We start from the raw sequence: 15,291 nt of genomic DNA on the forward strand, positions 1-15,291 counted from the left end.
CCTAGGCCCGAAGGTGAAGGTGTTACCGAAGCCTTTTTATGAATGTGTGGGGGGAGGGGTCGACGTCAGTACTTACGACTCGCGGCCCTGGAGTGATGGGTTTGTCTTCGACGTCGGAATCGTCGGCGCTAATGTTGCCCTCTTCGATCGGCTCCTGCTCCGGTACATGGATGCCTTCTTGGAAGATATCGGCCGGTATCGATGTTGATGAAGAGGGAATACAGGGATGTGATTTCACACAGGGCCCACAGTTCTGTCATACAAGCCAGGTAAAAATGGGATCCATCAAGCCAGTTAATAAAAAAACAAATAAGAGGCACAGTAATAGGTCAATCATGCCCATTTCATATTGAGATCTATTACATTTGACTAGAGGCAGAACACCACATCTGCGATAAAAGGAGTGAGGAACACAGTGGGGATTCATTTTGTAAGGCATACAAGGAGACTGGGGAGCAAGAGCATCTTCACTGTAGCAACATATCTCATGAGGGACATGGAGGGGCAATTAGTGATTACGGTCACATTTCGGGGAGTCCAGCAACTATGGTGTATTACTGGTGCAGTACTTCTGATGCAGTTTTGGCAAAAAAAACTCATAAATACCTGGATTCCTTCAATTTCCACAGTCATCTTGGAGGCCAAGACACCTCATCAATCCAACACTGGGACGTGAAAATAGCAGATTTTGACCAATTAAGCCGCAAATTGGTCCAACAGCCACACTACCGGCGGACCGGAGGTCAAGGAATGGCAAAGATAGAGAAGCCATTACACGTAATGATACAAGTTCGTCTGTCTTGGTAGTCCAGCTATAGTTTTGTACTGTGATGTCCACTCAAAACCAATTAGTAAGAGGCTGGATAGGAAGTTCAAACAGCGAGGAGACAGTTGATACCCCTGCCTGATGTCTTACTCTGTCAAGTAGGCTGCAGAAGGTCTGCAATTCACATGCTATCTAGCAACCACCCTCGTGTAGAGTAGTGTAAAACGCAGGAAACAGTCCAATCCCCATTCTGGATGTAACACCAAATAGTTATAGAAGCAAAGTCCTGGGCACATGTTCATGGGGTCATATACTTGGTTTGTAAAGCCTCGCAATCTGAGAGAATAACCTGTGAGGTCGACACAGGTATATTTCTTAGGTTTCTTTTATTCCTTATTGAAAACACACAACCAGCCAACACGTGTTTAGCCACAAAGGGAACGTGTCCCGTGACTTCTTCAGGGCTGCAATGGAAGATGTGTGAGATCTGTGTTGTCGCTCTGCCGGTGATAATTCCGACCCGGCTGGTCTGAAGCAAGCGAAATTAAAAGCGTGATAAAATGTATAAAGCAGTAGGGGATCAGCCTGAGTACAGGTGATCCCCAGGAGTCCAGTGCCTGTGAACGCGGTATTGGTAGGGTAAGCCACTCTAACCGCCAACCTGCAACGTGGGTGCTGCAAGCGGTCTCAACACTGGTTTAGCCTCTGTTCCAAGTTTGTGGCATTCTAAAACCCTACACAGTGACAGACCAAATAGTTATACCTAGCCCAATGAACCAAATACAGTCTAAAACTCAATCAGCAGGGCCAGCTAAGGGCCCTGCTCCCGGATAGGAGATAACATGTGCATTGTGAAGGCACGTAAGGTTGTTACAGGTTTATATTCTAAGCTTTATGCCAGGCATAAGGACCAGAGAGTAAAAACAGCGCATAAGACACCTGGCCAGAATTTTGGTGTCAATGTTAATTAATATGGTAGGTCTGCAAGAGGGACACTGATTCACGGCTTCCCTGGCATCAGGAAGATGGTGGATTCTCACAACTCTAGGCAAAGTATATGATCAGAGCTACAGGCAGTTGAGGCATAGGTTTATATAGGGTTATCGATTAAGAAGGCATCCAAGGCTGGGCATAGTGTCAGCATTATGAACAGCACAGCAAGACGCAAATGCATAAACCAGACTTTCTCACTCAGCGGTCAACAAACAGCTGCCGTAATGAACCACACAAACACATCTACTCAGTTCATCCTACCTATCCAAACAGAGGTGTAGGCTTCCTGTCTTGTACATGTATTTATCAACATGGTGTCCCTATTCACCTACCTCACCTGTGACATGTTTCAGTCAGAAATGCATGAATTCTAGAGCTTAAGTATGTCTGGGTCACTCAAATTACTATCGCTAGATTCAAGGTCAAGCAACTGTGTATCTAGGAGCATAACACCTTTTTTCCTGTTTCTTGAGCTGTGAGATATAACTATTTAGCTATCCAGGAGGACTGGCTTATATACAATTTAAGACAACCGGCACCTTGACCAACCCAGGATTAATCCCACAAGAGTCGACAACCTCTTCCCTTTAATAAAAATCTAAATTAAAAAATCTGTGGTGTTATCAGTTAGCCACCAAGCATGAAGTCTCCGTATACCTCTGTTGCACGCATGTGTGTGCCTCAGAGTGAGCTGTATGGGAGAGTGGTGTGCAATGCCACACGAGTGTATGCATGCACCTGACAGGTTACAGGTCCACTAGCAGTAAATAAAAATGCTCTGTACAAGAATCTATGAGTCCATCAGAAAAAGGTATAAGAATATGTTTTGAGCTAATGAGTGTACAAGAGAACCTCTTGATTTAGGAGGCAATAAAGCTTGGAAGAGGAGTTGGGCCTTTATGTGGTGTGAAGTGTGGTGTTGTGTCTTTCAAATGTCTAGTTTATTACCCCATTAATATTGCCCCAAGGATCAGCAAGCCTGGGGAGACAAGCAAAAAACTGAACCCAGTAATTGCAGAAATTAAGCTGACGTGAGGGAGGAGCTTAAATGTTTAGACACAACAAAGTAAAACTCTCCAGGGATCCAGACGCCATACCATACCTCTCTAGGGAGTCTTGCTAGATACAGTTGACATGGACTGGTGAATTCCTCTTTATGAGAAGACTACACCATAGGATTCCCCAATGGGGCCATTTTGGGAACTGTAGACCTACTCTAAAAATCACACTAGGGCCTTAGAGATGTGCGTCTTGGAGGCGAAGGTCAAAAGAATGCCACATGGCTGCATTTAGCACTGCCTCTCTTTTAACCTGGTAATTAACCAGTTGACATTCTAGGAAAAGACACAAAGTGAGAGTTCAGGGCAAGATACACAGCCAATGAGAGTTCAAGGTGGGTGTGGTCGACCGCCAACAATCGTGGGCCGAGGCAGTGCTGCTCCGGTCTGCAGTTCAGCTTATCCAGCATCAAAGGTGTGGAGGGAGTTACCAGTCCTCTTTCAGTGCCCAGGACTTCCGCAAGTCAATGATTAAGTCTGTATAATTTTCAGTCAGTGCAAAACACTGCCAGCTGACAGGGTTGAAAGCTCAAAAAAGTGAATCTATTTAAGTGTTCCAAGACACTGTACAAGATGGAAGGGAACTTACTAACCGATGTGTCAGATTTTATGCTGATAAGGTGGCAGTACAGTGGGTATTTTACTGTTTTTAGAGCAATGATTGAGACAATTTATTTTTATTTTATCACACAAAAAAACAAAACTACTGAGCCAGAAGGGCACTATATTCATTCCCTCATTTGGTTAGCACATGTGCATCTGAAGACTCCACGTGAAATTAAGCTGAAAAGCTAATTTTACAAATGGTAAAAGAAACAACTAAATACATTACTGAAATAATAGGAACTACACAGTTACAATCAAATTCTGATGTATTAAATTAAAATTCAACTGTTTTCGAAACAGATTTTTGGTGATTAATATATCACACTTTTCAGCAAAATACCCTACCTGAAAATGTAATCTCTTGGGGAGTTTTTCTGTGTCTACAGTCCGTACCTGGATCATAAAATTATGTTCTTCTTGCACTTCACACATACATCGAACAATCTCAAAATCACGCTCGTCCTCTTCGACAGCTTCCTCAGGGTTTGTGGTCACATCGATTTCCTGGTTGTATTCATCCTCGCTCCAAAGCAAACTGTCTGCAGATGAGTCACTCAAAGTATCTTCCTCTTAAAGGAATAAAATATTTTATTTTACACTTTGCGTATAACCCTAACACAATCATTACAAAAAAAGTACAAATATCAGTGTTTGACATTTGGAAAAACTATTGCATGCATAAACAGTTTGCTTCTTCACTGAAAGATGAAAGTTAATCTATGAAATAAACTTTCATTTGTCACTTTTAATTCATTGCATGACTGCAAATCTGGTGGTAACATGGAGCATCAGAAGGTTGCGATACAAATGAATGGGTTGTTTTAAGGTCTGTCAGAGACAGATTTAGCTGTGTGAAAGAGCTCACGTAAATAAATAAAAGTCATAGCTCACATATTAATAAAGGAAAAAAAGTACAAATGGGACATTTGGCTCTTCTCTTTTGTTGATCTGTCTCTTTGTCTGGGCAACAGTTGTGTTAGTTAACTTGATAAGTAGTTCCAGTAATTCTATAAGGGTCCATGCACTGCAATGGGAGGCACAATGTTGGAATATAAATTTCCTGCCCACCGTTCCAGTAGAAACCATCCCTTCTACTGTCGGATTGCCCTCCGCAGTCCTGCGGTCTTCCACCAAGAGTGATTTTTGCACCCAAAAGTGTTTCTAAAGCTGTGTGTGATTTTTGCTTTTCTAAAGCTGTATGTGATTTTTGCTCATAACTGTGTTTCACACCTAAGAGCACACACTCCTGTTCGTGTTGTACCCAAAAATATTATGCACCTAAAAATGATTTTGCACCTAAATTTAAAAGAAGGGTCATCTCACTCCTGTTTTTGTTGCACCAACAATGATTTTGCACTTAATCATTTTACACCAAAATGCATTTTCCTGCTAAATGTGATTTGCGCTCATGAAAGTGTTCTCACTCTCCTGCAATAACAGTGATTTTGCAAGGTAGCGGTTCAGGTTAATACGTTTTTATCTCCTAAATGTAATGCCCCAATACTGCTTACTTTGCATGAGGATGTTTGCTCATTTTGCACATAAAAAGGATTTGTGTATCTAAACCTTTTGAACACTCATGCTAATGTTGCACCAGGGCGATTTTGCACCTCAGTGTGCTGCCAATCAAATGTGGTGTTATAATGATGCACACATTGTACACTGAATGACATTTTACTACCACTTTTACTCTATGTACAGAGATGTTTCACCAAAATGTGATATCACACATCTGCTGACTTGACATTACTAAATAGGTTTGTGCACCAGTATGTGATGTTTGTTCCCAAACATGTTTTTGTACCTCCTGGTTGTTCCACACTTTACCTGATGTTGTACCAAGGGTGATTATGTAATCCAATGTGATTTTGCATCTACACACAATTTCTCTCCAGAATGTACTATCACAAACTTGTTCATGTTGCACCTAGTTTTATTTTGCACATACAATATTTTCTAACTACAAAATAAAGACGAACACGCCCATCACTCCAAATGCTTCAGCAAATTCCTCCATGCACATTTCCTCTAACAAATGTCACATAACCAAATACTCTGATCTCAGATCCTACAACATATATCACCACAATCTCTCTCCAAACTAGATATCTTAAACACAAGCAAAGATCAAGACTATCTGCCAAAGCAGCATGAGAAGAATTACCTACTCTTAAGTCAGGGAACATGTTTAGTATAGGCAGGAGGTCTCCACCATTAAAATTAATTCTGGGGAGTACCCCCCCCCCACCCATGGGAGGAACGTAGGTTTAAGATGCAGTAACCCCCCCCCACACACTTTTTTTGTCAGATTTCTGATGTACTTGGACTTGATGAGCCCTGGGCCCCTGCCAATCGAGTTTCAAGGGCATGTGTTCTTTCCCAAAACTGTATTTGAATCCACAACTGACAAATCACTGGCCACAGGTAAGCCCCTTCTAAAAAGGTACCATGGGTACCAAAGGCACTGTGACCAGGGTAGGCCTCTAAGGGCTGCAGCACCTATTTGTGCCACCCTTAGAGACCCTGCACCGTAACACCCACACACTAACATTGCAGGTTGCATGTTTTGGTGCAGAGGAGAGTGAAGTCTCGACATGGCACATCTCCCTTTGTGAACACAAAGGAACCACATTCTAGTTCCAATACAAGCTACACAGCCATGTAACCGAATGAATCCAATCAATCAAATGCTTGATACTTAAATCTTCTGTTTATCCATTTTATGCACAATTTCTTTTTCACCATTTTTCCATTCCTTCAATTCATTTTATTCATTCAAATGTGATGCAAAGATGTTCTCAAAAACACAGGAGAAGTAGTTGCCACGTCACGTCTTTATTAAAATACCCAATGCGTTTCGGCAGAATTCCCTTCATCAGGGGCCTCTAAAAAACAAATTCAAATGTTTCATGTACATAGCTATCATAATTGTTACACATGTGATTAACTGACAAACTTTCTCGCTCTATTTTGTTAAAGTTGTTGTCTGTCATTAAACATGCTGAGTTTGATACCATCTACATTTAAATAACTTTAAAGTTTAAAAATGAACATTAGTCATTCAAAGAACATCAATAATCCCCTTTTACAAAAGGCCTGCATCATAGTGCACTACCTCATATCTTGCATTAAACCCTCTATGTTTAACTCACATCTCCCCAAGAGTATTCACCTCTATCTTCCCTTTAAACAACTGTGCCTTTTGGGATTACCGTGACATGAGCTGTTTTGCATCCATTATGTTGCCACCCAAGCTTGCACCAACCAGACTTTACTCAAGGGCTTAAAAAACTTCCTGGCATCGCGTTTATATTTCATAAGGTGCCGCAGCACGCGTCTCTTTCTCATTGTAACAAACTTAACTCTGCACTCTGCTCCACCTTTTTATCACGCTTTCACAACCCCATCCAGGCAATTCATGACGTGCATCTGAGCAACAAGCATTGAAAATACAATAGGTATCGCCTTAGATTAAGTTAAAGCCATATGCTTTGCTAATGGTATTGTATAGCAAAGCAAATGGCTTTAACTCAATGAATGGCGAGACCTATTGTATTTTTAATGCTGGTTCGGTTTTGCTGCCTGCATTCCACGTATTGCACAATAGCACATGCTGTGGCACACGTAAGATTTTATTGCATTGTATTGTATTGTAATTTCATTTATATAGCTCTTACTACCCCTAACAGACATTGTCGGAGTTGCAAAGACAGACAAATGTGATGCAGCTATGGGAGCATATAAAATCTTAGATAACAATTGTAAGAAGGTGGTTCTGGCATTTTGCAAACGGGAAATGAACAATGAGACGAGTTATGTTGTTCTGCTAGTATCACTTAATCGACATCCATCTGGGCCAAGCTGATAGCGCTAACGAAAACTAAGTCTGGGAGCCACGCGGTCACCATTCATCTTTAAAAATGTGTCACTAATGCATCGCTCGCCGCGCTTGGAACCCATAGCGCCAATATGAGGTTGCATGGGGCGGGCACCATGGTGGTTGCGGGCGTGCAGTCTCCGACCCTCAAAGGTCTAAAATGTATATATCTCGACTAAACCCGATCACCGCAGGAGAAACAGAAATCCACACTGCATGAGCCATTACTACTGTGAAAGGCAAGACCGAGATGCAGTGAGTGATGTGCACAGGCAAAACTGTATGTCTATGCAAATGTAGTGCCCTTTTCAATGGAAAATGTACTGTCTGTAAATGTCAGTGCGCTACCAAACCAGTGCTCTAAAATGCACCATTAGCTACACACCATATACCCTCACCATTCTCCTGCTACACTTGTTTTTTGCTTGGATTTTTAACAATCCCTAACTTCAGTGACATAACACTAATGGCAAATGCAAAAAAAACTATTGATGGACAGAATGCAGAATAATGTCATACATTCTCCCCAGTACAGAGATCTGGGCCTAAATCCATCGTTTATTTGCTCACCATGCCATTCCAGTTTGGACCCAGCCATATGCAAATCAGTCTTGACCCTGCGCCCAATGGGAACAGTCCAGCCCGAACTGCCATGCCAGTTCCTCCCTGGACTGGAAACAAGCATTCTAGGACCGGTTTGGGGGTTTTACCCCTCATCAGCTTTGGAAGATCGAGGTTGAGGACCTCAGCAGCCCGACGGAACACCATCGTATAGGAAGCACCCTCCTCGGGGGAGAGGCAAACCCCGGGTCTGAAGAGACATCGAGGTCGCCGGCGTCTTCTAGCTTGTCCACCCAGTCCTGCTCTGAGTCACACTGACAGGCAAGAGGGTCCTCGGACCCCTCCCAGTCATCCTCCCACTCCGTTGCAGGAGGAACCGGCCGTGGCGGTAGAGCCAGAGCAGGGACATAACGGCGCCGTCTCCCAATGCGGATCCCAGTCAGGAATGAAACGGCACCTACTGCTGCGCCGGAGGCGGTGCCTGGGGCCGGAGCCAGCAGCGCCAGACCTCGTGGTGCCAGGGCCGGAGCCAACGGCGTAGGATCCTGTGGCACAGAAGCTGGATCCGCCGGCTGGAGCCAGAGGCCTAAACAGGCGTCCATGGTGGCAAGAAATTCTTGCACCTGTTGGGGAGTCGCCGGGACCCGGGTAAGGTGGTTAGGCCGCGGGATTCCAAGGTTCCAAAGGAGCCGCAGGGGCAGAACCCCTGGTCCCCTCATCCGCATCAGAGGACCGTTGGGGGGACGTCGGAGAGCGAACACGCTTCTTCGACTTCTTTTTATGTCGTCACTTACCAGAATACGAGGGGGAAGACTTGGAGCCCGAGGAGCGACGACTGCGGCCCCGCGAGGGGTCCTGGGAACGGTCCCTGGACCTGGAACGGCGCTGGGACGAGTGCCGGACCTCCAGTAGTTTCCGGTGCCGCTCCCTCAAGGCCTTCGGGGCCATGGCCCGACAGTCCCGGCAGGTGCGGGAGTCGTGGTCGGTCCCCAGGCAGTAGACGCAAACATCGTGGGGGTCCGCCACCGACATATTGTGACGGCAGGCCCCACAAGACTTAAATCCAGGCATCCCTACGTGCACCAGGAGAAAAAAGCGGAGACAAAAGTCTCAAAAGAGTAGTCAAAAAGTGACTAAGTTACGTGCTCTATCCGGATCTGCGCATGCTGGCGCGGAAAAAGAAAGAACTGACGTCAGCCCGCATGGGTGGCGCCCAAGTAGTCTCTGTGACGTCATCTCGGCGCTTACGCCAGCGACGGACATGGAGCGACAGGACGCCACCTACTGACGCGCAGCTGTACTGCTAGCAAAACTTTCCGGATCGAGTCGGACGCCTGGGAATATTCCAAGGTAAGGAATCTATCAGTAACGTGTCTCTTTCAGATCTTGTACTGCACTCCAAACTCCTTCCACATGTGTTTTAGGTAAGCAGACATGAAGGTGGAACCTCTGTCTGAAACCATCTCCTTAGGAAACCCTACCCTGGTGAAGACACCCAGGAGGGCCCTGGCTACTGCAGGTGCTGTTATAGTCCCAAGTGGAATTGCTTCAGGGTACCTAGTAGCATGATCCACTACTACTAAAATTAACTTGTTCCCTGAGGCTGTGGGAGGTTCAAGTGGACCCACAATGTCCACACCTACCCTTTCAAAGGGAACCCCCACCACAGGCAGTGGTATCAGGGGGGGGCTTTGGGTGGCCACCTGTCTTGCCACTGGCCTGACAGGTAACACGGGAGCTTACAAACCTTCACCTTTTGGTGCATCTGGGGCCAGTAAAAGTAACTAGCCTTTCCCAAGTTTTGGTTTGCCCCAGATGTCCAGCTAGGGGGATGTCATGAGCCAAAGTTAGGAGGAACTCCCTGTACTTCTGTGGCACTACCACCCCACTCCTGGTGGCTCCAGGAGTGGGGCTTCTTGCCTCAGCATACAGTAATCCCCCTTCCCAATAAGCTCTGTGGGTGCCACTGACATCTCCCTGTGCTTCTGAAACAGCTTGCTGCCTCAGGCTTTCAAGAGTGGGACAGTCTTGATGACCCTGGCACAGCTCTTCCCTAGTGGGTCTCCCTGGGCCCAGGAGTTCAACCTGGTATGGGGGCTCAGTTCCCTCTGGGGTGTCCAAGTCTTCTCCCTGAGGAGAGGGGTCCTGAGTGGTTTGCTGTACAGAAGCTGGTCCCCCAGTCTTCTTACCTTTTCTCTTGGTGGGTTGGGCCATACTTTCAGGCTCCAATCCTACTTTTTCACCCTTCCTCTTGCTCTGTGCTTTTGTTTGCGCACACACACCAATTCAGGGATAGCCAGCATGGCTGCATGGGTTTTCAACCAGGTTTCCGGGTCATTGCCAAGCAGACATGCAGCTGGTAACTTCTGAGAGACCACTACCTGTTTCAGGCCAGTAACCTTCCCCCCCCCCCCCCCCCCCCAGCCTCCAGCCTAATGTCACCATAGCCATTGGATTATTAGTGGCAACACTGTCAGCGTTGGTGACTGGGTAAGTTTTCCCAATCATGTATTGCTCAGGGGAAACCAGTGTGTCTCTCACCATAGTGACACTGGCACCTGTATCCCTCAGAGCTTCTATCCTAGTTCCATTAACCCAGAGGTATTGCAAGTATTTCTTTAAGGTGGGTGGCCACACAGCTACAGTGGCAAACTCAACTTCCCCTTCTGAAACTAGAACTGCTTCAGTGTGCATCCTAATTTGCTCTGGGCACACTGTTGAACCTATCTGTAGACTTGCTACCCCAGGTAGTTTGGGACCCACTCCCCTGTAAAGGTTTTTGGGTCCCTTTAGAAGACTGACTTTTCATCTAGGGGATTTTCACCACCTTTCCCCTGGGAAGGTTTTGTAACCACCTTCTTCTGGTCACCCCCAGTGGTTGTCCTCGTCACCCTAGTCTTGACCCAGTGGTCTGCCTTCTTTCCCAATTCTTGGGGAGAAATTAGACCTAGGTCTACCAAATGCTGATGTAACTTTTCATTTGTGCAATTACTTAGTATATGTTCCTTCATAAACAAATTGTAAAGTCCAGTAAAACCATGCACATTGTGTCCAGTTAACGAACCATCCAGTGTCTTTACTGAGTAGTCTACAAAATCAATCCAGGACTGGGTCTGGGTTTTGTGAGCCTCCCTGAATCTAATTCTATACTCCTCAGTGGTGAGCTCAAATCCCTCAGAGTCTTCTTCATGAGGTCATAGGGCCCGCATCTGGACCAGAGAGGGTCAGAAGTCTGTCTCTGCAGTTACCAGAGAACAGTTCCCACAGGAGTGGCCCCCAGAGAGGTTTCTTTACTTTTCTCATGTCACAAGCCCTCTCAAAGGCTGTGAACCATTTGGTGATGTCATCAAATTTAGGGACAATCCCTTTGGGGATTTTAGGATCATAAGACTGCTCTTTATCCTTATTATTTGTATTGCTGCCACCATTGATGGGTGCTAAACCCATCTCCTTCATTTCCTTCTCTAGAGCCAGGAGTCTGGACTCTAGTTTAAATCTCTTGGCCAGCTTTGCTAGAAAGCGGTCCTCTTCACTGGGGAGTTCCCCAGTGTTTTCTCTGGGACCTGGTCCACCTATGTGGTCTCTAGGTCCCCAGAGGTTGATTCTTGGAGTTAAGGGTATGGGGTTCCTTTCCTCCCTAGGGATTATTGGAGGGAGGTCACTACCCCCTCATCCTCCTCCCTTTCCCCTTCTGACTGGTCATCACCATGTTCAGAGGGGTGGTCCTGAGCATACTCAGCCAGGAGCTCCTGGAGCCCTTGTTTGGTTTGATGCAGGCCCATTTGTATATTTTTTAGTTTGCATAAGGACCTCAATTCCTTGAAAGACAAGAGTAAGTAAGGTGTGAGGTTGAGCTCCTCAACCAGGTCCTGCATGGTATTATCTTTACTAGAAGTTGGGTTCTTTTGAGACATTCTAACCAGACAGTTCTAACCCTCCACAGTGGGCTACAGTGACTTATTTCTGTAAAATTCGAAGGGGACTTAAGAAAGGCCCTGACGAGACTTTTAGTATTTTGGAAAGTCCAATTTAGGAAAATCTGAATTCTAAAGGCAATTTTAAGAGTTCTGTCGTGTGATCCGATGGTAACCAAGTAGTCCAACAAATTCAAGTTTGTATCCCACCGCTGATCCACCAATGCAAGAAAGTGGCTCTGTATATACTGAACCAAGGTAAGGTACAGTGTGTACAGAGTCCAACAGTCCCCAGAGGTTTGGCAGAGGTTAAAGTTAGATATAACCTTACTCTCTAAAGTGGTAGCTTGGTCGAGCAGTAAGGCAGTATCAGAGGACAGTGTAAAGCATTTGTTGTACACACTCAGTCAGCAAATGGTCTCACACACTCAAGAACTGAACTCTAGGCCAATGGTTTGTATATAAAAATATATAGTTGTTTTATTTTAGAACCACAAGTAGGTATCAAAATACTTTCTCAGAATGAAATGCTCTAGTTGTATACTTTCAATAAGCAATAGACTTTTAAATGCAATAGTTACAGTTGTTGCAATAGGCAACACAAGTTAAACACAATCATAACTGAGCTCAATGGGAATTTTTAAGTACAGGCAATATCAATTACTTTGCATAGGTTTTTCTTACTCAGGGCTGGATCCTGGATTCAGCCCTGGTGCATCTCCTGTAAACAGTTGAAAGAAATCGTTTTTGTTACAGAGGCCATTTTTAAGGAATATTTGTAGGTTTCAAAATCGACACAGAAGAATTTCTGGCAAAAACCACGCAATGTTATCCTAAGGAGGAAAGTTTGGTTATCGGAAAATGGCAGTTGTAATTATTTTTCAGGGTCAGTGCTTGGCACCAAGATCCAGCACTGGGATCTCTCTTGGTAACAGGTGAGTAATTTCGTTTTCGTTGATCGGTGATTTTTAGTGAATATTTCAAAGTTTCAAAACTCGACACTTAGAAGAATTTCCAAGTGAAAACCAGTCAATGTTACTCTATGGAGAAAATGTAGGTTATCGCTTTTCAGGTAAGTACTCGACTGGCAGAGTTAAGGTTCTGGGGTAAGACTCCGGGGTCTCCCATGGTCAGGTAGGTACAGTTGTTACACCCTCAGCGGCACAGGGGCATCCGGGTGCAGAGAGAGTAGGCCCAATGTTAGCCTACGGCGGGCAGGGGGCCTTTGGTTGGTGGCTGCTAGCAGGCAGGCCACGCGGCTGTGGGAGCTGGGCTCCTGGTCACTTACACAGGGCAAGTGGGGAAGTAGAATAGGACAGATGCTGCACTTCCAGGTGCACTCGGGCAGCTGTGTGCAGGGTGCTTTTGAGCAGTCGGGCACTCAATGGATTTCAATGGGAAAGCTGCAAGACGAACAAAGGCTGCAAACTCTGGGACGGATATTCTTCAGGTGCGACCACCACTTCGAGAGGTAAGTTGGGAAGCTGTAGGTTAGGTAGGCACCCAGGAGTTAGGCACAGGGGGCCGCAGGGCGCCGGGGTGTCTTTTGGCGTCGAGAAATCTTACCCTCTGCTGGTCGCGGTTGGGGGGGGGGGTCCCTGGTATTGAGGCTGCAGGCGTAGTCAGGAGCGTCGAGGAGGGTCCTTTGCTTCTGGATTCTTGGTCACAGTCGCTGGGGGGACGTCCTCGTGGTCTTTGTTCACTCAGGCACAGGCCGGGCTCGGCGGGTGCAGAGTGTGCCGGATTCGCGGTTCCTGGCTGGCACCAGGGGTTGTTGCTGTTTGAGCAGAACCACTGCTCGTGGGAGTCCCAGTCTTTAGATGAGCAAGGCAGTCAGGTCCTCCAGGGTTTTCGAGGTTGCTGACCACAGGAGACGCCGGGATTTAGCTGGAGCAGGTTCGAGGGTCGACAGGCCTGTAGGGCTGGGGCCAAGTTAGTTGGTGTCGTCCTCTTGTTAGCAGCTGCACGGCAGGTCTTTCTTCTTGTTCTTGTTTCGGAATCGGGATCTGAGGAAGGAAGGTTCAGGGTGCCCCTAAATACTAAATTTAGGGGCGTTACAGGTAGGTAAGGGTCAGGGACCAATGGGTCCCTTCCCTGGGGTGGGTACACCCCCTATCCTGACACTCTCCAGTGGGAGGGGGGCAGGAGCCTAGTCCTGATTGAGTAGGGCTCTCCATCCTCAAGATGGCGAGAGCCCGGAGTTGTGCTTCACCTCGCCTCCCCACTTGAGGGGTAGGGTTGGCAGAGGCTGGCACACCCCCTTTCCTCACTTGGGTTTTCCCGCCGATCTTCCCGCCAGAGTAGGGGTCAGAACCGGTGGGGGCCAGTTGCTGAGTACAGCAAGTGGCCTGGAGAAGCTCACAAAGGCAGCATGCCTTTAAAGCTTCCCCTGCCCATCATGGGAAGGAGGCCTAGCACCTCGCCCCAGGATGTGTATTGTTGCAGGCCCACGAGAGCGGATGGGTCTCTACCCAGGGGTCCAGCAACATGTCTGCTGGGTGGCAGCCTAGGCAGCTGCTCAGTCAGGACGCTGGTTGTTGGTTAGTTTCAGTGGGCATCTCTAAGATGCCCTCTGCCGTGCATTTTACATTAAATCCCACACTGGCATCAGTGTGGGTGTAATGTGCTGAGAAATTTGATACCAAACTTCCCAGTCTTCAGTGCAGCCATCATGGTGCTGTGGAGTTCGTGAGGACGACCTCCCAGCACCATATACTCAGAATGGCAGCACTGCACTTAGTGCCCAGGAATGGGCCTGGGTACTGTAGGGGTACAGGGCTCATGCACCTGTACCCACACCACTGGCATAGGGCAGCCAGATCGAGAGGTGACTGAGGTATGCCAGGGCAGTGTGTTTGTGGGCATGGCACACAGGGATGTGTGCCATGTCAACTCTCTGGTTTGTTCTGCACCAAGACACTCAGCCTGCAAAGGCAGTGTGTGTCAGGGTACAGGGCCTTTAAGGGTGGCACAATAAGTGCTGCAGCCCTTAGGGGCCTTCTCTGGTCACAGTGCCCAGGGTACCATTTACCAGGGGCTGACATGTGGCCAGAGATGCCAATTGGGTGTTGGTTCCAATACAGTTTTAGGGAAGGAACACAGGCCCTGGGCACCTGATTGGCAGGAGCCAAAGGCACACTCAGTCAAAGCAATTCAGCAAAAAGTGGGGGCATACCATGCAAGAAAGATGGCAATTTCTCACACTATGTTGATAAGAGCTGTCAATCTGTGCAGCTCCGTTGAAGTAAAATTGTAGTCCTTCTATTTTTGCAAAATGTCCCGGTTTTTGGTTCTCAAGATCTGGTCACCCTAAGTTAGAGACATCTAGGTCTGTGTCTCGTCATTCCTTGAACTAGCTGTCTGCAGGTACAATGGCCCAATTAGTATACCTGATCCTGCACAGGAAATCACGCGACTGTCAAACACGTTTAACGGAAAGAGAAGCCCCTTCTTCCGCAGCGACCCAGGACTCCGCCTCCTGCTCAGGCCCTCGGGCTTCTGCTACTCTTTCCTTCT

The 15,291-nt window shown here is 46.7% G+C and overlaps 1 protein-coding gene across 3 annotated transcripts in view; it reads right to left on the reverse strand.

Moving 5' to 3' along the window:
- The window catches only part of PHF20 (PHD finger protein 20), a 1,063,788-nt gene that overhangs the window by 179,757 nt on the left and 868,740 nt on the right, over positions 1-15,291 (reverse strand). For 2 of the 3 annotated variants that reach the window (XM_085619022.1, XM_085619023.1), the window contains one exon: positions 3,769-3,992. In XM_085619022.1, coding sequence (XP_085475148.1) covers positions 3,769-3,992 — 224 coding nt within the window. The remainder of the gene's footprint in view (positions 1-3,768; positions 3,993-15,291) is intronic. The other variant, XM_085619024.1, reaches the window with a different exon arrangement.

This window comes from Triturus cristatus, chromosome 7 (genome assembly GCF_964204655.1).
Source record: "Triturus cristatus chromosome 7, aTriCri1.1, whole genome shotgun sequence".
Lineage (NCBI taxonomy): Eukaryota > Metazoa > Chordata > Amphibia > Caudata > Salamandridae > Triturus > Triturus cristatus.